The 26,639-nt window shown below is 43.3% G+C and overlaps 1 protein-coding gene across 1 annotated transcript in view; it reads left to right on the top strand.

Annotated features, from left to right (window-relative positions):
- The window catches only part of npr2 (natriuretic peptide receptor 2), a 41,303-nt gene that overhangs the window by 4,884 nt on the left and 9,780 nt on the right, over positions 1 to 26,639 (top strand). Inside the window, exons 3-15 of the mRNA XM_060050153.1 lie at positions 1,840 to 1,953; positions 2,443 to 2,578; positions 2,942 to 3,036; positions 7,328 to 7,463; positions 8,588 to 8,672; positions 12,782 to 12,902; positions 14,930 to 15,004; positions 17,094 to 17,171; positions 19,613 to 19,717; positions 20,716 to 20,787; positions 21,612 to 21,771; positions 22,231 to 22,386; positions 25,255 to 25,423. Of these exons, the coding sequence (XP_059906136.1) occupies positions 1,840 to 1,953; positions 2,443 to 2,578; positions 2,942 to 3,036; positions 7,328 to 7,463; positions 8,588 to 8,672; positions 12,782 to 12,902; positions 14,930 to 15,004; positions 17,094 to 17,171; positions 19,613 to 19,717; positions 20,716 to 20,787; positions 21,612 to 21,771; positions 22,231 to 22,386; positions 25,255 to 25,423 (1,502 nt within the window). The remainder of the gene's footprint in view (positions 1 to 1,839; positions 1,954 to 2,442; positions 2,579 to 2,941; positions 3,037 to 7,327; positions 7,464 to 8,587; positions 8,673 to 12,781; positions 12,903 to 14,929; positions 15,005 to 17,093; positions 17,172 to 19,612; positions 19,718 to 20,715; positions 20,788 to 21,611; positions 21,772 to 22,230; positions 22,387 to 25,254; positions 25,424 to 26,639) is intronic.

Genomic DNA, 26,639 nt, shown 5'->3' with positions numbered 1-26,639 from the left:
GGCTTGGAGAAATACAATGTTGCTTGTTATATCACCTCTTGTCATTATCTAGGACCACTCTGATGATACGCTGGGAACTCTCCTGACCCCTGAACTAGCCCATCAGATTTGGATCAGATTGGGTCAGGAAGGTCAGTTTAGGAGTTCAGCTTATTGATATGATGATGGTTAGCAAAGGTGTCCCGTGTCAGGTGCATTTTTTTTTTTACAATATAGAGGATATTACAGCTCCAGCAAGGTCTTACTGAGCGACACACTGGGCAGTATCCTAAACACTTAGATTCTCCTCCAAACAAGTGGATGAGCAGCACGTTAAAAGAGGCCTCTTCACTGGTTTTATGCAGACTACTGCGGTGGCAGATGTCAAATCACGAGTGGGTAAACATTCAATGGTAATCACAACCATGAATAAATAGGTGCTGTGTACTCTTTAGAGTCTGTGTGTAAGGAAACTTCATCACTTTTTCCGGCCTCCGGGTCACTAAAGATTTTCCCAAAAGGTTCATCCCCAGCCTTCTCCTCTTACACCCATTTTCAAGGAGCTTCATTGTAGCGTAGCCTTAATTAATCAGGACACAGTCTTACTAGGAGCCACTTAGTCCTGCAAAATGAGCGTGTTGAGAAATACGGAATTGAGCACAGATGTGCCGTTATCCCAATTTGTATTCCTAAATGTCACTTGTCTTACAGCACTCAGTTACTTACACAGTGTTTGGGAAATTACGTTAAATGGCTTTGCTTTGTTTAAAGAAAATGTAATCAGATTGATTTTCAAGGCAGTCTCTGTCATGATGTATGACTCTGAGATTGACAAGAGTTAGACACTGTCAAGGGTTCTCTTGTTTTGGGCAATGAAACGCAAAAAATAAACCTGTCAATGCAGAAATAGTCGGTCACAAGTCAACAACAACAACAGAGGCTGTTTGTGTCCCTCCTTTTTTAGTTCCAAGCTAACTTTCCCGACATTGCGGTTAATTAATTCTTCAGCGCTGACACACAAGCAGAGCCTAAGAATTTCCCCTTGTAGGGCATGGCCTTTTGGCTAGTAAAATCTGATTAAAGTCCTTATAATCTATCTCATTACAGGGTTCGGGGTTAGGGTCTCCGGGGACACCAGAGAGCATGGTAGTGTTTTCTGGTGTCCCCGGAGACCCTAACCCCGAACCCTGTAATGAGATAGATTATAAGGACTTTAATCAGATTTTACTAGCCAAAAGGCCATGCCCTACAGGATATCATGTACATTATCATGTACATTTGTTGATCACAGTTTATGTGTGATGCTAATCGGTAGGAGAACCTCATGTAGCTACATTGGTTTGATGGCTTTATCGCACTATCCCCTTGGCTCCCCATGTCTTTAGGAACATTATGTTTTGATGCCTTTGAAGAGCTCGAGAAAAGGACCCTTGACATAAAAAGGTTGATTGTGCGATTCAAATGCTAGAACATACCGACTGAGTGCGTTATATTTGATGTCTCCTTAAGCGATCTGATGAGTTCATTAAACATAATAAATTTGTCTTGTAATTAAATGCCGTGCTTCGGTTTATGTTCAAGTTTTGGATATGTTAGGCAAGACTCAAAAACCTGTAACGTCTTGTATACAACAGTTCTTGTTGAATTGTTCATTCCATAAGAACATCTCAGTGGGCAGCATGACACAGCTATGTGAACGTCAACCTTTCATAGCATAACACTGTTCATATCCTACGACCCTGACTAATATTCCACTCTCTGCGACCGATGCATCACCATCTCTGACGGACTCTGAACGTCACACAATGCTCCTTTTCTTGACGCCTGCTCCCTGTGTTTTATGTGTTTTTCCACCCCCAGTCTGTGTTCGTCATAACCTACCGGCCGCCAGACAACCCAGAGTACCTGGACTTCCAGAAGAAGCTCCATGCCCGGGCCCTGCAGGACTTCGGTGTGACTCTGGAGCCCTCGCTGGTACGTCCTCGGACCTCTTACTGCAGTCTCAGCAGCGCCCAGAACCACAAGGTTTATGGGCTGGAAAACGTTTTTGAAACTTTATTGCGGTTCTCTGTTAACAAAGCAAGAAGGCCCGCTGTGCGTTTGGAATTGTCTTTAACACAAATGTCAGCGATTACGGGTGAATGATGTACACAACAATACAAGTGAATTGTGCTGGTTTTTACGACCGCATTTATGTCCTTTATTAGGCGTGAGGTATGGGGAGTATTTTACGCGATTTGCTCCGTTGTTGAATTTACGTACTTTGTACAAACGTGTGTCCTTAGAAACATGGATTTGACCCGTGTTTATGTGGTGATTTACTGTAAGGCTTTAACACTGTTTTCAAATGACGTCAATAAAACGTGTGCCACGGCAAAAATTCCTTTATCTTCAGGCATTATTGCCGAGTGTTATGCACTGGCCAAAATGAAAACCTCTTAACATCCGTGTTTCTCCTCCTAGATGGACTACATTTCTGGGAGCTTCTACGACGGTTTCGTGCTTTACGCCATGGCCCTGGAGGAGAACCTGGCCGAGGGCGGCGCCCAGAATGACGGCATCAATATCACTATGAGGATGCAGAACCGCCGCATCTGGGGTAAGCACCTCTTCTCCTCCTACTCCTCCTTCTTCTTAGTCTTCTTCTTCTTCTTGTCCTCCTCCTCCTTCTTCCCCTTCTTCCTCTCCTCCTCCTCCTCCTCCTCCTCCTCCTCCTCCTCCTCCTTCTTCTTCTTCTTCTTCTTCTTCTTCTTCTTCTTCTTCTTCTTCTTCTTCTTCTTCTTCTTCTTCTTCTTCTTCTTCTTCTTCTTCTTCCCCTTCCTGTTCTTCTCCTCCAGCTGTCCAAAGATGACACGAGCAGTGGTGAATGTTGTCAAATTGTATTAGGTGTTCTATTGTGGAGTGGGTTATGGGGGCAATGGAAAATGCTTCTGATTTTCTGAAAGGTGTCTTTGTTTTCTAGGAGTAACAGGCCTAGTTACAACAGACACCAACAATGCCCGGGATATAGACATCAACGTGTGGTCAATGACCAACCAGGAGACAGGAGAATATGGGGTGAGATCACTGTCTTGAACTACAACACTGGTAACATCAACGTCAACAACTTAAGGTTTTAGAATATATAGAATATTAGAATATAAGAGAGCTGCATTTTAGAGGTAAGCTTTCAAGGATGTAATTCTATCACATTTATGTAACATTCATTGCGACTTTCAACAGGAAAACATTACCATTAATGTTGGTTGTCGAGTCCACTTGATACTTTCATCATACTTTATTATAGTCTCATTTGGAGCGTAATCGCTCTGACCACTAAAGACGGTTTATAGCCAAGGAAAGGATAGTTGTGACGGCTTGGTTTACTGTTCTGCGTGTAAAACGACACCGCCCTGCTATGGCTTCTTGATTCGTACAGAGATAACCCGTGCATCGGAAGATAACAGCCTCAAGTGAAAGGTGCTGTAGGTACGATTTAAGAGCTGTTATTTTGTTAGAAATTGCTTTACCATCCGTCAGTTATTAGTGAGTTCAATAGGCTGTGAGAATATCTGTTTTGAGTTGACTGCGCCTGCCTCTGTGAGAGACCATTTATACCTAGCGCTTTAACGCGTGTAACGCGTCTACGCGCCTACACCAATGGTTCCCCTATGCAAAAATGCCGATTTTCAACGCCAACGTGCGTGCAGTGTGGCCGTACCAGGCCTCTCCTAGCTCATTTCTAACCAATCAGAGCATCTCTGCCCTGATTGGTTCAGAGTTAATCTTGCCAGTCTATTAAAGGTGTGTGAAATGTAAAGCTTTTCACAGGTTGGCAGACATAGGGAGGGAGGGAGCAGAAAGTGAGGGGATTATTTTAGGGTTGTTCAGTTTCCGAATCTTGCACTGTTGCGTTATTTTCTGCTTTGTCTTGACAACTCAATTCTTACCTACAGCTCGTTTAAGGGTTATTTGGTGGAATAGTTATCAATAAATATTGTAACATGGGTCATTACAGAGAGCAAATGCTACATTGCTACAATGACAAAAGCAAGTAGCTCTAACTTTGGCTATCCGTGACAGCTTACTGTAGGGAAAATTATCGAGTTATACTTTTCAATTGGACATAATTCCAAGGCCAAAGAATAACAGTCCTTCCAGTTCCTCCAATTAGTCATTGACCATTGTAGAAAAGTTTGTGGTTCCTTACTTTATATCTCAAGGTGTGAAATAAGGGCCACAAGATACAAAGCCTTAAAAAAACACGCTTTCAGGCAGACGGCTAATTTTCTACTTGTGCCTCTTTTACTGTAATAATTAAAGTGTAAGTAAGTGTCTCTTTGAAAGTACATTCGCTTTTTCAATCATAAGAGGCCCAAAAGCCTGACATTTCTCAGGGCATTTATTTGTGTATTTTGCAGTTCTGTGAACTGCTTTACGTGTGATTTTTCTCAAGGCAGGATAAGTAGGTTAGCATGGGTTAACATCAGTTAGAATAGAGAAGAAGCCCTAAGAGACTAATCGTAGCAGTTTGCTCTAATTCTCTCTATTTAATTAATAAATTGCTGATCAGGGTAGATGGTGCCCTGTTTTATACTGAAATCTTTTCATGTTGTCTCCTCAAAACGACTGCTGAGGCTTTTCTTAGAAAGCCCAATCAGCAGACTTGACGATACCCTGGATAATAAGCAAGATACTATCTTTGGTCCAATTAAGTCAGTGGTAATAAAAAAATAAAAATAAACGTAATGTGTCAGTTTATAAAAGTAATAGATATGTTTAACATAACAAAATAACACAAACATTACAATGTAAACATACGATTAAATTCCAAAGATCTAAGTAGATTTAAAGTGATATTTTTTAGATTCGTGGCATTTTAAAAATCAGTTGATGTCGCATCCAGCTGTACCCACATGTTGTTACCAAGGTAACACGTTTACTGTGATTATGTTAGTTTATTAAACACAATATTGCAAAATGAATCAAATATATTTGAAGCGTAGTGCCCGGCTATAGTAATTTGAAATACTGCTAGAAACTAGATCTTGCTCAATTGTGAAACTGCTGATGGCTTCTGAACTGAGGGCTGCAGGTACATCACCAAGGTTATCAAGTGCAGACCTTCCATCATATTGATTTTGTTGATTGGCCCAAAACATCCAGATGATTCCTCTAGTTCCTGATCAGCACCCCTATGGTTGGGGTCCTGGGGACTTCATCCTCGGAAAGAATAAAGTATTTTGCTCCCAAGGTTTTTATTTACACCAACAGGTTAAAATACCCACCATGGGAACAAGAAGGCTCAACTGTTTCAAACCTATTGTGAACCCACTTGTCTGCCACCAGCAAAAAGTTTGATGCACTTATGTATATCTCCTTGGACCCCATCTCCTAGATCTGCTGGTCCACTCTATAGTAACTGTCTGCTTGCTTGATGGTTTTCTCAGTACCAGGCTACTTGTTCAGTAACCTTGTTGTAGTTCTATCCACCATAAATCAACATTCATCTTGCCCTCCTCTCCTCTCCCTTTCCATCCAGCAATGTTGCATGTTGTTCCATGCACCGCAGCTTCTCACTCTGAAGAATGACCGGTGGGCACCACCGTTGCTAATGCATTCCTATTGAGTTGACTGTTGAACCACGACCTAGCCTTGACACTGCGCTTGGATTTTTCCACCGTGACACTGCTATCAAAACTTCCAGCATTCTAAACTTGAATCATTTCTAAACCTGAATATATGTTTCCATCGTTGCAGGGTCAAAAGCATTGACATCCCATCTGTTGACTGGCTATATTCCTAAGGCCTAACCTAGAGTCCTAGAGACCAAGGCTTTTTTGGACGCTTATCATGTCTTGACCGCTTGGGCCTCATCCACGACCACCATGCTTGTCGTAGTAGTTGCACAAAGGGCAGTGCTCCAAGTGTCTCTCCACAGCAGTAGTGTCCGGCCTCAGGGTGCCGGAGGCTATTTCAAGAGTGACGGCAAGCGATTTGTTCATGGCTTCCAGCAGCCTTCCTCGGCCCCAGCTTTCTCCAGCTGTCCAGGCCTCGTCCCCACAGACGGTCTGCTCCCCCCCCCCCCCCCCCCCCACCAATGGAGCTATGCCAATAGAAAAAAGCTGGTTTAGATGTTCTGCGGGGAAAAGGTATTAACTTCTGTTTTCCTGGTTTCCATTGCGGCTAAGAATCACTTCAGCACTTAATGTTGTCTCTAGTCGTATTGTGCTTGGATGGCTTACGCTGTATTAGTGGAGGTTTTTCTGGCAAGGAGAGCACATTGTAGGCCGGCACTAATGAGGAAGCTGATTCGATTTGCTTCTGTGTACCACATGTCCTTCAAACTGAGTATTTTCCTCCATGTTTCCACGCTTTCCGATGTCATCCACCGTCTCTGCATGGCTTGTGTGCCAACCTTGGCCATCCTTTTTGCTGACAGTGAACTCCTGAACACTGAGACGGGTTCGCGTCGTTGTGATAGAGTTGCTGCGCTCCAAGAAGTTTGAGGTCTGCATTCCGCATGTCCTATGCCTCCTCTTCCCTGTCCACAGACGCCCCCCAAAGAAGCTAAGCTTCAGACCCTGTCCCATTCCTTCCTTGGGGGGGTTAGGTGGATGGATAATGTCCATCCAGCGGCTGGACATTATTATTGGGACTTGGCAGAGTTCTAGCCGCTCTCGGTCAAGTCCAACTCTACCGAGGCACTGCAACATTCCTTTACATGTTCTCAAGTACTTGCTGATGGCAACTACGCTCTCTCCCATGGAGAAAGGAGGCCAACGTCCATGTACCAGGCTGTCGGTCTGCAGGATAGCATGGACAGATCAATGCTCTTTAGACCTCTGATAAATAATGGATCATTTAGGTTTAAAATGAGGTGTTTAGAGCTAACCCCAAACCCCTCAAGCCATACCACGGTTACCTGACCACAAAATCCCAGGAATCACAAGATGATTTCTTTCTTTCTCACTAGAGGAGGAGAAGAATGAAAAGGACTGTGTAGTTTAAAGGGAAACTAAGCAGATATTTTCAGCCCTCATATTCTGTGTGGGAGTGATGGCTCTGCAAGGTTTCCACTTGGAAGGACCTGTGTATAAATGTAACCTCTTCAGCCGTCTAGAAGGAGCTAACGGTAAACAACGCTGGTCAGAGACACGAGAGTCATGTTTCACAGTGGGACACACAGGAACGCTGTTCACAAGCCAGCAGCCAATAGGATGCATGCAGCACCCCAACACCACCTCAACACACTCCACACGGATGGAGCATTTACGGAAATGTTCTCATTAGAAATGTACATACACACTCCCTTGCATAAATTGAGACATCATATGTTTTGTTTTGCTGGTTTGCCCTGTGTTTACAGTTGGTTGCCTACTACAACGGAACAAACAAAGAGATCGTCTGGTCCCAGACGGAGAAGATCCATTGGCCCAGTGGGGGCCCACCCCTGGACAACCCCCCCTGTGTCTTCTCCACAGATGATCCTTCTTGTAATGACGGTATGGACGCAGCCCTCCGTCTCACTTGGTCCCTGACGAAAATAAACAAAACAGTTCAGCATGCATTCAAGTTGATTGATGCTTGGAGTGTTATATAATGAGGCAGGAAAGTTTGAATTTATTTGAAGTGATATATATAATGTTTATTTCTGATTTCTCCAATTGAAAAACTGGAAATTCTTGTTAAAAATCGAAAAATATAAATTGTTCTGGATGTGTATTAATGGTGAGCCATGGGGTGTGTTTCTGACCAATGAGATTTCCATACAGACTGATACCAGACTGATCTGCTGCCTTTAACAAGCTAAGAAAAGGAAGGAAACTTCGGTTGAAGTAATGATGTTGCTGTCTGAGAACAGCCCAGACCAGCCAGGATCGGAGCACCACAGCAATGGGGTGTTTCTGGAACGTAGGGGGAGAGGAAATCAATCTTAATCCATCCCATAATCAGAGGGCATCTGGACACAATCTTCTACATTTTACCAGCAGCCTGCTTTAAGAGACCATAACTGGTGGAATTAGTTCTGAAAATACATTCCCCGTCCATCCAATCTTTGTTACTGTTTTACTACCACCACTTTACCACACACAGATCACGCAGAAACCTCATTTGCAGAGCAAGGCGGATTGGCATTTGACCAATACTTTATCAAGTTGTATGAATCATACCCGTTTGTGTGTTTAAGTAAAAAGAGTATAATACCATTGGTTTCTGGGTGCGGGAGGGTCTGTTGCACCAGGCGGGGGTCAGGCTCCATAAAGATCACCGGCCAGCAGCTCACGGTAGAGGGTTTTGACCGCTTGGCAGGTAATGAGAGATCATGGTGAGACGTCAAAGCAACCGCTCAGGCGGTCGATTTCTCCACTCTGGCAGGTACACTGCTTTTGAACACGGACGTCAATGGCCCGTAATGGTATTGAATGATGGAAACATGGTACACACACAGCTTAATAGAATATATTTTTGAGGATTCGCCTCAGAGTCAGGCTTTTCATGGGTTTGAATGGCTGAATGGCTGAATGGCTTTGACGTGGGACAACCCTATGGCTTTACCGAAAGTATCTCTCAGCAGTGCGTCAGACGATCCATATCAACACATGTGTTTGTATCTGATTGGCTGCAGGTCATCTGCCAGTGCTGGGGATTGTCGCCGTGGGTTCTGGCTTAGCGCTGATCGTGTTTGGGATCTCCAGCTTCCTCATTTATAGGTGAGTGCTGCTGCTGCTGTATGGACACAGCCCTTGGAAACATGTGTGGTGTGACAAATCTGTTCAACAAGAGACAAGATGTATAGGAAGACTAAGACTGACAGCTAGATAGAGAGAGGAGGGGAGGGAGGGAGAGAGAGAGAGAGAGAGAGAGGGAGAAGGAGAGAGAGAGAGAAGCTGTGTTTGTAAAAGGATTTACGGAGCATGCAACTCTATGTGGCACAGAGGAATTTACATGTTTGTTGCCAGAGCAACAGCACAGCGGGCGATGTTTTTAAAAAAAGTACGGGTTCTGCTAGATTCCCAGTGAGCTTCCAAGCAGTGGAATGCCTGTTTCGATACTTTCGATACGGCATTTCGAAACTGCCTGTTTCGAAATGCCGGCCTGCATTTCAAACAAATTATTTGCCTTAATCGTAATTTGCTTCTTAAATGTGATTGAGTGGTCATATGTTTTAGTGTGTCATGTAATATGTTTTAATGTGTGTTTGGAAATGTTATTAGTAGGTTTGTGAAAGAAATGGTCGGGGGATGTACAATGCAGAGCATCCAGCTATAAATGCATTTTCATTAAAGCAAAACTATAGTTTTGCCACAAGTAACACAGGTTACTTGTGTGGTAATTGTTCCACGAATCAGATTGAAACCTCTTTAATTATGCAAATTGTTAATCATGTATGTCCTAAGACATTAAACAGGTTGCAGGGTGGCGACAATCCTTGATAATGTCATGGATGCCTCTGTACGTAATCAGAGAAAATTGGTTTCTATTTTTTCCCCTCCAATCATGCTGAGAGACATTTCACTTGTATAACATTTTAATCGAATTTAACTGTTTTTATGCAGACAATCTTTGTTTTTATAAACCATAACAACACAGGGTACTCTCTGGTGATGTCTGAAACTATATTGTTTAGAGTGCATTACTAATGTACATAATGATTATTGCAAATTATATTTATTGTCCCATAACGCCGGCAATCTGATTTAATTTAGTACAATTAAGTAATAACACAACAAGGTGTTAATTGCCGCCCAGTGAAAATGGAATTTGATCGGAGGAATAATTGAAGGGAAATGGAGCAGCAGCCGTCAAATCTGAGGTAAAAATCAATTCAATTCAATTAAACCAACAATGATCGTTTCTTTCTTCTTTTTTCATTGTGCATGATTAAGTGAGCATGTTGGCAGTGTCAAATGATGTTAAGTTCAACTCGAAAGAGAGATGATTCCTGAAAACCAGTTCAAATGCTCTCTCTGCAGGTTCCATCTGCAAGGCCAGTACGGTGGTATTATCTGATCCTGCATCTCGGTCAGTTCAACCTATTCTTCTACTTTGAATTTAATTATAGAGTAAAGATTACCATATTCAAAAGTATCGAGTCATTAAGATGCTCGTATATAAAAAATGGATTGAGGCAGCTGATGTTTTTGCAGCAATTATTTATGAAAATGTATTCCCATGTTTAAATAGTTTATACATACAGTAGTTTACACTGGTGGATAAGGCTATGCTAGGCTGACATATAGATATATACTTTTCTTACTATAATGGATGGAGACATTAGAACATAACATGTAACATAAATAAGAAGTGCGTTTTTTACATTTTGAAGTAAAATAAAACAACTTGAGTAATTCATTTTTGTTCTTGTTTAACCTCATGATGCATGAATCAGTGAGGTCTCCCTCGTCTTCAGCCGTCTATGTTTGAGAAAACAACATGCTTTATTCAGTTGCCGTGCTACTTTTACAAACATATGTCATCCACCATCTTTCTTTCCATCAGGCTTCCTCAGAAACATCATCTGTTCTTCAACATGCATTTCGTCTCTGTGGCACTTTTGCTCGTTAATCAATTTGTTTATTTGTTTTCTTCCTGTTTAAATGCAGTTTTTAGTTTAATCGCAATACTGGCTCATTTGTGTAACAGACAACACATTAAATGGCTAGGTTTTTATGAGTGTAACATTGAATTCAGTGTATATTTATAAGTCCTAATAAATAAAGTTGTTTAGTGTAAAGGGGATAGTCAAATGCAGTACATTGATGACATATTGTTGAGAAAGATATCTATATATACATTCTGTGCCAGGCGAAAGTGTTTTATTTTGTTATAATATTGATTTTGGTCAGTAAAAGAATACCGTTGAAATGTTCCTCACGAATATGCCACAGTGAACGGCTTCTTCCTCAAGTGCTGATTGTATCAAAATCGAATAAAGCGTACAGTTTGTCATAAACCATGGAATAACTCTTTCATATGTTCCCTCCGCACATCATTTATTTAATCTCTTGGGTGCCTGCCTCTCGCTCTCTTGCTCTCTTTTTCTCTCGCCGTCTCTCCTCCGTCTCTCCGTCTCCGCGTCTCAGTGTCCGTCTAATGAAGATTGACTCCATTGACTTGCGTTTCAGACTCTGGGGGTGCAGCGGCAGGCACTAAGCGGGGCAGAGTGTGCCTCTGTAGTTTTTAATGGTGGGCTTGGTCCAGCGGTGGTATTCACATATGGGATGTATGAAACAATAGCCCCAGTGTGGAGCCCCACACTCACACTGCCACAGCCCTCCAAACGGGGGGCTTTAAATAAAAAAATTGCCCCCTTTTTTTTCACACACACACATGCACACACACATGCACACAAACACACAGTCACAGATGTACCCCCCCCCCCCCCTCATACACAAACATGCACACAAACAAAGGAACAGACCTGCCTCAGGTCTTGGGAGCAGGTCTGTTTGTTTTTTTGTTTGTGTGCATGTTTGCAGAACTGCGGTTTAACAGTATTTCCTGCAGTCAAAGGTCACCAAAGGCTCGCAGCCACACTGAGAGGTTTCCATTCCCCCGCCGTCGGCACGGCGGTCAGGAGTGTTAGCAGGCACAAACAAGCGGGGACATCCTGCATAGGTTAGACGCTGATCAGTCAGGACTTGGGAGACTCCCTTTCTCTCTCTCTCTCTCTCTCTCTCTCTCTCTCTCTCTCTCTCTCTCTCTCTCTCTCTCTCTCTCTCTCTCTCTCTCTTTCTGTGAGAGGGGGTGGGCAAGAAACCAACGAGAGCCACATTTCGGGGGGCCAAAGAGGGTTGGTTCAGCTGAAGGCTAAAACACGGTGATATGCTAACGCTGCAATCATTTCCTGCAGGCATCTGGAAGTGTTTTACACCTTTCAAACCGGCCTGGAATGCCGTGCGCCCTGTTCCCGGTTCCTCTTTTCAAATATTTTCTTCACGAAAAACAAATCCGCTGCCACCACCACCACCACCACCACCGACCCTCTCCCTTTATATGTGCGCTGCTCCCACACAATTATTCGACTGCATGAAGAGATGGCTTGAGGTTGAGTCGTACGGTAAATCAGTGCATGGGAAAGAAGAGCATTTCCACTGAGATCTTTACCAGATGTGATGGTGCTGTTGGTATGATCTCTCTCTCTCTCTCTCTCTCTCTCTCTCTCTCTCTCTCTCTCTCTCTCTCCCTCTCTCTGTCTCTCTTTGTCTCTCTCTGACCTTCTCTCTGACTGTCCATCTGTCTGTCTACTTGTGTTGGTTTATTTGTTTTAAGACAGTTCAGTGTATGTGCACAAGGTTGATGTATGTGCATATGATACGTATTTGCACACACACACAATCACAAATATATTCAGACACGCACATACAAATAAAGAAACACACAGACACACACACAATACTAACTACGCATAAGGATATCTGGATAATTCTACAGGGAGGAGGAAGCATGTAATTGAGTGAGAATGCGATTGCATTATCCAATCAAAGCCAGATCCAATATTGTTTTGAAAACAGAAGCCTGTATATTATATTACCAACTCAAATTAAAAGGTGACATCCGCCCAGGATAACCCCAGCCTGCTGACGTTCTGTAGCTCCTTCATCTTTATGAAAATCATTGTGAAGTAAACATTACTGTCCGCAACTTCAAAATGTCTAATCGCCATGAAGCAGAATATGTTGTGTCACAAAAGTTCTGTTGTAATGTTAACTTTTATTTAAAAAAAATACTTTGTGTAGTCTTTGATTGTTGACGGTTGCATTTGTACATGCTTCATCATCCCTGATCTCCTCAATCTGACTGTTGTGTCCTCCTGAAGGAAGCTGAAGCTGGAGAAGGAGCTGGCTGGGATGCTGTGGAGGATCAAGTGGGAGGACCTGCAGTTCGAGAGCCCCAACAAGTACCACAAGCGGGCGGGCAGCCGCCTCACCCTCTCACAGGTACCTGCCCTCCGAGGCCCTGTCTAGGGGCTCAGAGCCAACTGGAGCATGCTGGCATGTATGAGCCCTTAAACAGTTCCTGTAGATGTGGTTCAGATGGATATATTGAACATTTCTCTCCGATCCTCTCTGGTTTCCTCTTTTCCACAGTCATGTTATCTTCTTAATGTGCACTCAAAAAAAGTTGGTCTGGATCCGAATCTTTGGGAAGAAAATTCATCATTCTTCATTGAAGTGAAATACTTTTATAATAATAATATTTGTCGCCATCATAAAAAGCCTGCAGCAGGCAGCTAACACACAACAGCTGGGTGGCTTGTTTTTGTCAATTTAGCAGAAGCTCAGGATATTTCTCCTGTCATTTGTCTTACGCTAAGTAGTTTTACTTTTACTTTGTAATGTGTCATTTTATAGGAGGCAAGATAGAGTGCTGAGCGCTATACTGTGTTGAACTGACGACAACAAAGACTAGTATGGCCATTCAAAACATGCCTTATCCAAGGCTTATGAAGGGTGATATAGGCTGTGTTTAACTCGCAGCTGAAGGGTTCTGGATTTCAGCTTACGTGGATCAGCTTTGCTTGTAAGCATGATGGCTGTGCCCTATCTACACCGCTATATCCATATCTTTACCTGCCACACGTGGATTAAAGCTTGTCCTGAATACACTCTGTGCTTAATATTTTCTACATTATATAATATTTTATGACATATTACACCACACAAACAAGGTATTGAGCTATGGACGTCGAACCTCTAGGTGTGACATTACACGTTCACATTTTCCAGGTGTAAAATATAAACAACGACAAATATAGTCTCACAGGCTGTGACGCCAAAAAACGCTTTGAATTAATTCGAAACATCAAACTGCTCCAGATTTATGCTTTCATTCACGATGACCTCACGCTGTAATAGGCTGGCAGCCCTCGACGCTGTTTTCTTCATGATGTTCAGCTTATTGCTCGCAGCGGTTTCTGTTTTGTTTTGTTTATTCCATCAGTAGCCCTGGCGTCGGTCCTAACGTGTGCTTAACAAGTTGTGTTGGCAAGTTCCAGCCCCGGCCCCTCTCTGCCAATAGGAAGGCCTGGCAGAGAGGTCCGGGGGTAGCAGGCGCTCGGTCGGTGATCACCGCTCTGTGGTGCCCGCGGTGGTGTCACCGCCATGCAACACGTGAAATGACAATCGTAAATTGTCTGTACGTTTTTTTTGGGCATTGGTGCTTCACTAACATGAAGATCAGGAATAAAGATGACAGGACAAATAAGGACAAAAAGTGAGGAGCCAGACAGTCAGGCTGTCCGAATGCTTTGTTGGCTTGCACATTCTTCAGAGCCTTCCCAGCGGTCTAGTGAAGGAGACGGGGCTTGTGGTGGCTGACACATATTAAATGATTGGTAAAATAAGCCCTGTTCTGGCACAGCTCCTTAACACACACACAAATGTGGCTTTATATATATATATATATATATTTGAAAACTATAATGAAAATGGTGTGCATTTTTCGACGCTCGTATGCATGTTAAATATATGAAGGCCTATATAAAATCCTTTTTTCAGTATAGTCTCATTTTTTCAATCTTGGGGATAATACTGTGGAGAACAGCAATTTTCCACACTGGTGTATTTTCCAGCAACCGTTAAATTGTTGCCAATATTCGCATCCTACACAAATGTGGAGACGTCTGTTACGTTCGTCCACTTAAATATTTAGTCATTTCTTTCCCCTCTGTGAGCACACTGCAGATATCAGCTCAAGGACTTTGAGCAATTAAACCATGAAACAAACGTCTAGAAAAACACACCTCGCAGGCCACACACATTACGGTCCTAGCTTGTCTCGGATGCCACCCCTGCAAACGGGAAGACCCGCCGAGTTTATCTTGCATTCTTGTATTAAATAACGTAAAAACACTGTGCATTTACTCTGTTATAGCACACTTGATATGTGCTCTTACAGAGCCTCTCCCAGCGAGTGTCTTGTGGCTAACTGGCACTTTCCTCCTTGCCCCCTTTCACCCCTCCAGAGAGGTTCCAGCTACGGCTCGCTGATAACTGCCCATGGAAAATATCAACTGTTTGCAAAAACGGGCTATTTTAAGGTAAGGCTTCGTGAGTTCTGACATTTTCGACTCCTGCGCCCGCTCACTCCTTTTGCCACCCACACATGTGCACACACACAAGCACCGCAGGCGGAGGAGATTCAGAGGGAGAGAAAGAGAGGACAAATAAGAGAGAGAGAGAATGAGAGAGAGAGAGAGAGAGAGAGAGAGAGAGAGGGAGAGAGAGAGAGAGAGAGAGAGAGAGAGAGAGAGAGAGAGAGAGAGAGAGAGAGATAGGACAAAGAGAAACAGAGAAAATGAGAGAGATAGATAGGACAAAAGAGAGAATGAGAGAGAGCGAATGAGAGAAAAACTGATAGGATGAAAGAGAGATAGAGAGAGTAAGATAGGAAAAAAGAGAGAGGGAGAGAGACAGATAGGACAAAAGACAGAGGGAGGAAGAGAGATAGGTAAAAAGAGAACGGAGAGGAGAGATAGATTGGAGAGAGAGAGGTTATGAAAAGAAAGAGAGAGAGAGGCAGATAGGACGGAGCGAAAGGATAAGGAGGCAGAACTGAGAGTAGATATACATGAAGATAGGGAGAGGAGAGGAGGGAAACAGCGCACAAAAGCATGATGAATCCATAGAAATAGACAGATCAACAGACTCAGTGAGAGCAAGACATATGGACAGAACGAGAGCGAGAGTGGAAGAGCGAGCGAGCGAGGGGCAGAGAGAGGGGCAGAGAAAGAGTGGGCGAGTGGAGTTGGAGGCTTTTAAATCAAATGTATTCCCTCCCACCACCCAGTCTGGACCACATTGTTAACTTGTTGCTCTTAATCTCTCTTCTCAACAAGATGGAGGTTGTTTGTGTCATTAATGTATGTACATGTTAATGCTGGTGACGTGTAGCAGCTAAATGCATCACATTTGTAATCCATATGTTCCTTTTCAGCTCAAATGCTCCAATAAAAATCTATTTACCATATTATTGTAGTCATCAGTTAATCACTGTTAATTGAACGTTGTCCTGCCTATATGATAAGGCTCTAGATATAAAACATAAAAAACATCTATAACATTATCTTCATGATTTGCTTCTATGGGGACTGTAGCCATTTAAAAAAACGACAGTTATATTTCTACTGCTGGGCGAATTAGACTGCCATTTTGTGTTTGTATTGACTTCATTTGAACTTATTGATCTATACAGGTATTACTTAATGGATTCAAGAAATAAATATTAGCTGTGAGATTCTCCTGGACTTGTCACTTTCAGTGTCTGTGCACAGTTTGGTACGATGGGTAAGATAGGAGACTGCCAAACACAGATCCCCATTAATTCTGGATTACGGTCACTTGGGAAGCAGACGATTACATTGGCTGCATGTACCTCTGCCAAACAGACAGTAATTAAATCAAGGATAACAGTAACTACAGCAACAAATGAAGTGAGCGCTGCATGACGGAGACAGACAGCCCAGTGTATGCGTATTCCATCACTCCTGGTAATGACTTATATCAAGTTTACGCACTGAATTATATAAATGGTAGATTTAAACATAACGTCAAATAAACACAGCCGAATCTGGAGTCTGCAAGGTTCCTGGAACAGGCTAAGGGGCATTATAGACCACATGTTGAAGTAAAACCCGCGATAACGTCAGCACATTGACCAGATATAATCCTGCCCCGCAGACATCTAGCACCAGGTAGTGAGTACAGATGGAAGCATTTATTATCATGATAATCATATTTCACAAGGTGTCGATGAAGATTACCATACGCTTTTGAATTCATGATACCCTCCTCAGCAGTCTCAATGTTCAGAGTCAGGACATTTCAATATGGTTAAAAATAAATAAATGGTAACAGACTAAAAATGTTAACGTTTCCAATAATACAATATCATTCAAAGACAAGAAAGGAAAAACGTAACAGTAAGACGAAAGGAACTTTAGCATGAAGAGGATTCATCTATGTTGCATGTGATCACAAGGAAAGACTGTTAAAAAACATGTTGGATGCAAATGTTTATCACTGTTGTGTGAACGGTTGTTTATCTGTCAGGGATTGTTGTCTGAAACTCCATGGCTATTTCGTCTTGTATTGTGTGCGGAAAACATTCTTTGACCTTTTATCACACAGGGAAATCTGGTGGCCATCAAGCATGTGAACAAAAAGCGGATAGAACTGACTAGACAAGTGTTGTTCGAGCTCAAACACGTAAGTTCTCCTAACATCAAGGTCTGTTTGGACTGTATGGCGGGCTTGGCTGTATGTTTCATTTTACATGTAGTGCATCCATGTTTCTGAAATCTGTTTTCTATAACCAGGAAAAATATTTATCTTTCTATATATATATCTACATCTATCTATATCTATATCAGTGAATGTATGCATGTTTGCTAAAATGCTACACATTCAATGCTTGTGATGCCCTTTTTGGACCTGCCCAAAAAACGAAACAAACTCAATAACTGTTGTATGATATAATTATAAATAATTGTGTATGTTACCGATTTATTTATGTATGGCTATGACTATATAACACTATACTATTGTCAGTATCGCGAGGGCATTGTTCTTAAAATGTTGACGGCAAAGAACAAACGACAGCTGGGAACCATTTCTAATTTATTTTCACCACCAATGGACGATAGAAAACAAGTCACTTTTCACACCTTCCGGAAGATGGGGAAGGACATGTTTTAATGACTTCACACCAGATCAAGGACCTGTTTAAAAAGGACGGAGGAAGCTGCTCATTATAAGTCTGTTTATCGGGACCAGTTCAGGATATGGCTCATTACTGGAAACATGTGCCTTACTGCTAAGAGTTAACCTACCAGAGAGAGCCCCATCAAGGCTGCCTGCTGAAAACGCTGCCTTACTTCGTCAAAGGCACCCTGATCAGTGATAAGAAGCTCCTGGGAGGGAAAACATGGAATCGATGGGATTATGTAGAATGGAAACATGCTCCAATTATAGACCCAAAGACTGGAAATTCAGGTCAAAATATGCAAATTCTCACCGACATAATGAATGTATCCTTTTTCCCCTCTTTTCTCATATTTCAGTTTAGTATCAAATGCATATATATTATATTAACTTCCCTCTTCTGTTTTGACCTGTACATGTTTTGCCGACCCATAGGGTCCCTTTCCCTCACTCTATGCCATGCTCTCTCTCTCTTCCCGGAATCCTGCACTTTCTTATATTCATCTGAAACATTTCAGATATGAGAGAGAGAGAGAGAGAGAGAGAGAGAGAGAGAGAGAGAGAGAGAGAGAGAGAGAGAGAGAGAGAGAGAGAGACGAGAAGAGAGAGAGAGAGAGAGAGAGAGAGAGAGAGAGAGAGAGAGAGAGAGAATGAGAGGTGGAGAGTGAGAGGGTGGTGAGGGAGATAGAGATAGAGAGAGAAAGAGAGAGAGAGAGAGAGAGAGAGAGAGAGAGACAGAGAGGGTGGGGAGATAGGGGAAAGAGAGGTAGCGGGAGAGAGTGGAGGGGAAAGGGAGGGAGAGGGATGGAGAGAGGAAGAGAGATAGAGAGAAAAGGGTGAGAGAGAGAGAGAACGAGAGAGACAGAAGTCAGAGCTGGCATCTTCCCTACAACCCCGGAGCCCTGATCGGCTGTTAGACCGCAGCTGTGAAAAAGCCAACCAGATGGGGAAGAGGAGCCCCTGCCAACGGAAACTTAACCACTTGTCTATCCAGCGTCTCTCTCTCCTCCTGCTCCTCTCCCCCCTGCCTTCTCCTCTCGCTGGCGTTTCAGCAGGGGAAATTATATAGGCCAAAGGTATAGGCCAACTTCTCCCTGAGCTGCGAAACAGGAGCGCATAACTCCCTGGTCTTTTGGTGTGAGAGCAGCTGTCTCTCTACCTCTCTCTCTCTCTCTCTCTCTCTCTCTCTCTCTCTCTCTCTCTCTCCTCTCTCTCTCCCGCTACCTTCCTGAAACCGGTCCAAAGTAAAAGACACACAGTGTTGAGGTTTCTCTGCCAGCTGTTTGAGACACGTTGCTTCAGACAGGCGGCTATAGAGTCTGTTTACATTCGCCCGACACGCCGCAGACCGTATATGGTTCTCAACGGCATATGCATCCTTTCGCATCGGCGAAAAACAACGCGTCAAACGTTTCCCCCTGACTTAATTTAGAATTCGTCTGGCATTTCTTTTAAATCCGAAATTGGACGTGGTCCAACGTCATGAAAACAGAGCGTGGAATCGGTGAACACTTTTCCGTGTACTCTTTTTTTTCTTCTTTCTCCCCCCCCCCCCCCCCCCCAAACATGTTTTGCCGGCCCCTGCTCTAATATTACCCCTTGTACGTCCTCTAAACACCTCACGCTTTTTTTCTTCCCCGACTCGCCGTTGTAGCACACTGGCTCATTCATAACCTCCAAGGGCAATTTATTCACAGGCACTGGTGTCAGCGAGGTGCCCTATACGGGAATGCTTCTGAACACATAGAAAAGATACTGTGCCAACCCGGTCTCCTCCGCAAATACACCATTCTGATGAACCAGCGGCAGAGTATTGAAATAACTCTTGATTTTTATCTCCGAAGCGTGTCGTCTGGGCCCTCCTCTCCGTTCAGGTCAGTGTGGGAGAGAGGAGGGAGGAGGAGTGAGAGCTCCGCACTCACGCTGGTGTTGGTTGTTATTTTTAGATGCGCGACGTTCAGTTCAACCACCTGACGAGGTTCATCGGAGCCTGCATCGACCCGCCCAACATCTGCATCGTCACCGAGTACTGTCCAAGGGGAAGTCTGCAGGTGGGATCCGCTGTTCTACTTGATTTCATGGTTTGGTTGTCTTTGGCTCTGAAGCCAACCGTTTATAAATAAATCTGTCCATTCATGATAATTATAATGTTTCAGAGCAATGCACTGATGCCCCCAACGTAACAAAAAACCCTGGTTATAATTTCGAATAAAAGAGAGTAGCAATTATTCATAATAATTCCGTAGTTAATTCACCATTAATATGTTATCCTTCCGTCTTCCATCCACCTATCCATCCATAATCAGTCCATCCCCCGTTTCCATTGATCCCACCCAGCATCTCTTCTCCTCCTCACACCAACCGATAACAAACCAATGAGCTCTTCTCTGCTTATCGTCATCTAACATGTTGCCGTATCCCTAAAAAAAATTCCCTTCGCACAGTGTGTGTGTGTGTGTGTGTGTGTGTGTGTGTGTGTGTGTGTGTGTGTGTGTGTGTGTGTGTGTGTGTGTGTGTGTGTGTGTGTGTGTGTGTGTGTGTGTGTGTGCGTGTGAATGTGTGTGTTAGTATGGTTGCATGTGTGTCTGTGTGTTTGTGTGATGGAACATATCTTAAATTGCGTTTGTCAAAGTAACATGGCGTTGGCAGGTCACCTTTCCAGGAATTATGGGGACTCAAAAGTTGAGATTGTTTGTTGAAGTAGTGACGAGTCCAAGTAAAGTTAATTACAGATAGCAGAAAGTAGATATTGTCTATCACTTAAAATTCACTGGGGGAAATAAAAATCGTTCTACCCCTGTACCATGAGTAACTGGCCAAATAAGGAACGGGAAAAGTGAAGAGTGATAAGACGTACCAAAATATCATGTGGAACCGTTATCACTATCATTTTTTAAAGTTACAAATGTTCTCAATATCCTGGTTTTAATAATTTACAATTTAACTGGATGAATGATTACAATTCCAGAAATGCATTCGTGCTTTACTAGATAATGGTCCACCATGTTTAGTTGTGTGACATGGTTTTGTTTGGTGTTTTTCCTTGCAGGACATTCTGGAGAATGAGAGCATTAACCTGGACTGGATGTTCCGATACTCCCTGATCAACGACGTGGTGAAGGTACGTACACTCACCCAGGGAACGGACGCTAGAACAAACCAGTCATTCAGACGCATCTACGAGAGTTCCTGGACGTAATCGTTGTAGTTGTTAGTAACGTTGAAAATTACATTTAAGGTACTTGCAAACTACATGCAGACGTCTGCCTACTGGAGAAGGCTTGAGTTACGCCAATATACTGTATAAGGAAAAATCTCCCTAGTTGAAATTAATAGCACAACATTTGGGAGAAGAGAGGACCAATAAATGTTCAATGAAAAAATCATGTCCTCAATTGTTGCTTTTTCTCATGCAAGCATGTTGACAACATCAGACAGGAACATCCTTCTTCACAAACATCGAAGTCCTGGAGGTTGAATTTAATCCATCTTGGTGCAAAGACAAATGTTTAGTCTTCCTTTCAAAGCAGCCTCTTTTTTTGCCACAACATCTGTCTCTTGGGTAAACCCTGTGTAAAACCAAGCATATGACACGGCAATGCAATTGAATCACCACACCACAATGATCACTCGATTGTAAAGCTTTGGTGAGAAACATTCACACAAAAGGATTAAACGTTAAACGTGATATCCCACCATAATAAAAACACATTAATGGTGTGCTATAAATCACATTCAGAATGAACTGCATGCTTCCACCATTCTTTTATCCATCATCACACATCACACAATCACCACACGTGTAGGTGTGTGTTTCAGTGTTTTATTTGTGTGTGTGTGTGTGTGTGTGTGTGCGTGTCTGAGAGTGTGTGCTCATAAATTGGTGCTGAAAAAAAAATGTATGCAGTTTAAGCGCTTCATTAAAATTCTCCTCCTCTATGCCAGGGTATGAACTATCTCCACAACAGCTACATAGGCTGCCATGGAAATCTGAAGTCATCTAATTGCGTGGTGGACAGCCGATTTGTTTTGAAAATCACGGATTATGGCCTGGCTAGCTTCCGCTTCTCCAGTGAGAACGATGACTCACATGCACTTTATGCAAGTAAGTTGACTCAAGCTGTCAGATAGGAGCTTGTATAAACATGTTTACATATGCACGTGTGTATATGAATGTATGTGTGTGTGTGTGTGTGTGTGTGTGTGTGTGTGTGTGTGTGTGTGTGTGTGTGTGTGTGTGTGTGTGTGTGTGTGTGTGTGTGTGTGTGTGTGTGTGTATGTCTGTGTGCGTGTGTGTGTATTTGAATCTCTGCCTCTGTGTATGTCTTGGCCAGTGATTGTGTGTGTTTCTGTGTCTGTGTTTATACTTGTTATACCGTGTGTGATTGTGTGTCTATGTGTGTCTGTCTTTATATTTGTGTGTGTGTGGGTACGTGTGTGTTTGATTGCGTATGCGCATGTGTGTTTATATTTGTGTGTGTCTGTTTATATTTGTGTTTATATTTGTAAATGCATGTGTTTGCATGTTTCATTGTGTTTGTGTGTGTGTGTGTGTGGTTTCCAGAGAAGCTGTGGACGGCTCCGGAGCTGCTGATATACGACCGCCACCCTCCACTGGGGACCCAGAAGGGTGACGTGTACAGCTTTGGCATCATACTCCAGGAAATAGCCCTGAGAAATGGGCCCTTTTATGTGGATGGCATGGACCTCAGCCCCAAAGGTAAACAAGCCGTCTGTCCTGGGCCACCAAACTACTATGGCATTAGACCCACACAGCATAAACAAGGGAACAACTGTTTTGTACCAACCCTGACCCCCCGACAGGGAGGCAGCCTCACCACCGATTATCTGAAAATAACTTCAGGCAAGGAATTACTCAAAGCAGACAGATGCCAAAACCGAGACACATCAGAAAGAAAAGGAAACAACGGGGCCGAAACAAGGAAATAACAGATAAAAAAGACCGGTGCCTAACAAAGTGTTTCCAGTTACACAGCGTTAAATGTGCTTTCATAACACCAACAACAGGAATGATGCGTCTTAGGTAAAGTGGGCGGACCGCATTTACACACAGCCTTGTCCTTTTATAGTTGCCGTTTGGCCATAGCCGACGTTGTCCTCGACGGCAGGGGGACACACTGGACACAAAACGTATCGAAACACTGCAGATCCAGAGGAAAGAATCTCTGTGTTGTTATTAGTGGAACATGGCCGATGCAGAGCTGCTGTTTCTTGAGGAAGAGGAGAATAATGTAATTAGTTTGCCATACCTTTCAAAGAGAAGGCGTTGGAGGAAGGAGGCGATGGAATGTTTGCCGTTTACATTCATCGCCGTGCCCCCGTGTGGAGGGGTCACCTACGTGTTCGTGCAGGCTGACTCGTTCCCACAACCTCCCCACAAAGGCGGTCTACCTTGACCGAAACAACAACAACAACAAGAGAGCAGGAGTTAGAAACAGCATGTGTGAAGCATGTGTGACGTCATCTGAAGTCACACGACAAATTGCCCTATGAACCATCATCTTTTAAGAACAGTGACTATGAATGAGGTTTTATGTTCCCCGTTGCATATGAGATAAACTATCCAATCAATTTACACTTGTTGACCTAAGGAACATTACAACTAAATATATATTTATACCTACACTTGTTGACATGGGGAGGAGAACGGCATCCAAAGTCTGAGCCAATCCCAGCTGGTCTGGATCAGATCCTAAGGCCCAATCCCATTTCTACCCCTTACCCCATGGGCTCCATGCTATTGCCTTAACCAGCACATTATCCCCACCTCAATTTTAATAATTTGGCTTGCTTACGATTAAGTAAGTAAGTGACCCACCCACAATTAAAATCCAGATTCCCCTTACAGGCAGTCAGTCTGAGAATTTGAAAGAAAACGGTGTATAGCGGGGCAGCTTGTAGTCAAAACAAAACAACATGGTGGGTCTATAACGGCGCCTGACTCTATCTGATAAGCTAAGCTAACCAGCAGGGTGGAATAGCTGTTATTAGGCTGGCCTCCTAATGACTGGATAAATAGATCTGTATCTAAAAGTAAACACAGGGGATTCGTGGTTTTCAAAGTGTAAAAATAATTAGAGTTGAAAGTGATTTTATGATGATTATTATGATAATTATTATTATTAATCTTTGCAGTAGAAGTACTAGTAGAAGTGGCAGGGATGTTGGTAATGCTGCTATCCCTAGCAGATATCCTAGCAATATTCATATTATCCTGAATAACATGATTCGTTTTTTGATGATTCATTAGAATTTAAGCAAACAAAGAGAAGGAAGATTTGAATTGCACTTCAATAGAGAATGTGGTTCAGCAGCTATGGAATTTAACCTGTTGGTACAGCCAAAGAACCGAAAGAACCGTTTGCACCGAGAGTGTGAGTGTCGTCAACAATCAATGAATCATATGCTCTGATGACTCAAATAAGAACATCTTGTATCTGCGACTGTCCCAAGCCTGCAATGAGCCTGTCCGATCATTTTGTTCAGCCCGAATAAAATGATTGGATGGTCTACCATTTTGTCAACCTACCTACCAGGCTACCTGCGCGCCCTCTGCCCGTGCACTCAATGCACATGAGCGCAGTCTTCCACAAGGCTAGGCAGACCTATTGCTGAAGCTAGCTAGTTAGGCATGTGTTGTGGGGGAGGATGCTTTGAAAGAGGCCTATAGTGAGAGGGGGGATTCTTTAGTTTGGATTCTCTCCAAATCTAACTTACTCCGGCTTGCTCCTCATAATGCTTACCCTACCCTGAAACAGATTGGCAGGTGAGGTGCAAAACGCTGGACGAGTGTTTAGGCCTCTGCTATTTAACATAACCAGCTTGGCTGTAGCTTGTGAGGAGAGGGGAGGCAAGAGGGGGAGAATGCAACAGCAGTCTTTGGTGGAGCTGCAGGTCGCGTTGTCTTACTGGTGTTCCCGTGGGGAAGCACATAGAGTCCCCTCACAAGCTTAGACTCTTGTGGTCGCCTGCCCAGAATGAGATAACTAAATCACCCAGCGACCAATTGCCTGTGAGGTTCAACACGATGACGCATGCAGTATACAACTAAGAGTTAAGTTGTATGTAATGTAAGAGCAAAGTTGAAATAGAATCATAGGCGACCTAGTTAGGCAGATTTGGGTAGACCAGATTTTTAAATAGAGGACCTTGGAAATTTGGCTTTAGTCATCACAAATCGACAACAAAACAGCACTTATAAAATAATCAATTCCACAGCAATGTTTTTTCTCTCTGTTTCTCTCTCTCTCTGTTCTCTTCTCTCTGTCTGCTTCTCACTCTCTTTCTCTCTGTCTCTCTGTCTCTCTCTCTCTCTCTCTCTCTCTCTCTCTCTCTCTTTCTATTTCTCTCCCTCTCTCTCTCTCTCTCTCTCTCTCTCTCTCTCTCTCTCTCTCTCTCTCTCTCTCTCTCTATTTCTCTCTCTCTCTCTCTTTCTATTTCTCTCTCCCTCTCTCTCTCTCTCTCTCTCTCTCTCTCTCTCTCTCTCTCTCTCTCTCTCTCTCTCTCTTTCTATTTCTCTCTCCCTCTCTCTCTGACCACCAGTGTCTCCTGCCCTTCCTCCCACTAGAGATCGTGCAGAAAGTGCGTAACGGCCAGAAGCCGTACTTCCGGCCCTCCACCGACCACAGCCAACACTGTGAGGAGTTGACCTTCCTCATGGAGGGCTGCTGGGCCGAAGACCCCATCGAACGCCCCGACTTCAGCCACATCAAGATCTACATCACCAAGCTCAACAAGTGAGCACTCTGCCTGGAAATGACTAGCTAACTACAACCTGCCTAGAAATTACTAGCTAACTACAACCTGCCTGGAAATGACTAGCTAACTACAACCTGCCTAGAAATTACTAGCTAACTACAACCTGCCTGGAAATGACTAGCTAACTACAACCTGCCTAGAAATGACTAGCTAACTACAACCTGCCGAGAAATGACTAGCTAACTACAACCTGCCTAGAGATGACTAGCTGCCTAGAACCTGCCTAGAGATGACTAGCTAACCACAACCTGCCAAGAAATCAATAGCTGCCTAGAACCTGTCTAGGTATTAGAAAAGACTGTGGTCACTCTTTTTTAAGTGCTCCAACAACTTAATGTTACTAAAAGGGGAACCGGTTTACTTACTTATTTTCTAATGTGAGAGAGTAATGCTTCAATAAGCGTGTTCTGAAATAGTCGTGGCCAACAACATCCACTCCCCGGAAAAAAACGTTGAAAAGGCGAACCAGTGAAGTTATTGGTTCATAATTGCGTTCTCCAAAATGGACCAATGACTCTAACGGGCAAACCTAGATAACTGACATTACCTTATATGGGGTTTATGTTCAGCCTTCATTCCCCAAATGTCATATTAGAACATTTCTCAATGTCCCGAAAAATCGTGACGAACACTGCCTTGAGATTGATTATGAATTTAGCTTTTTGTTTTACACTTTTTTTGGTAGCTCGGAAAAAAGCCATCTCTTTAGACAAGCTTCAGATGATTACTTCTGATTGTTCCTTACTTATGCAGTCCACAACCCAACTCAACAACTGACCCCGGCAAGTGGCTGTTTTTGATTGTTCCCCTTCATGGAAGCCCCTTGCCGCACCTCTCCCTATATTGCGTCCAATGAGAGCATGAATTATTCATTGACGTATTTTTCTGGTTTCTTTTCATGGCTGCTGCAGCAAGGCCTGCATGAATGGCAGCTCTGAAAGCTCTAATCACACTAGAACACGCCCGCGCACACATGCACACATACACAAACACTCACAGATGCACACACACATGCATAAGAAAACGGACTCCTAGTCTCCAGTCAGTTCAGTTCAGTTAAGTCCCTGAAACCCTGGTGATGAGGCCCATATTTGTTGTGATTCAAAAAAAGCCTTGTTGCGTCCATTCATGTACATCTCAGTGAATGAGGGGTCTGTAATAGCCGGTGTTAATCCAGTCTTTGCTGTGTATCCA

This window comes from Gadus macrocephalus, chromosome 4 (genome assembly GCF_031168955.1).
Source record: "Gadus macrocephalus chromosome 4, ASM3116895v1".
NCBI classification, from domain to species: domain Eukaryota; kingdom Metazoa; phylum Chordata; class Actinopteri; order Gadiformes; family Gadidae; genus Gadus; species Gadus macrocephalus.
Note: the sequence above shows the minus strand (reverse complement) of the source record. Positions and strands in the feature narration are given on the sequence as shown.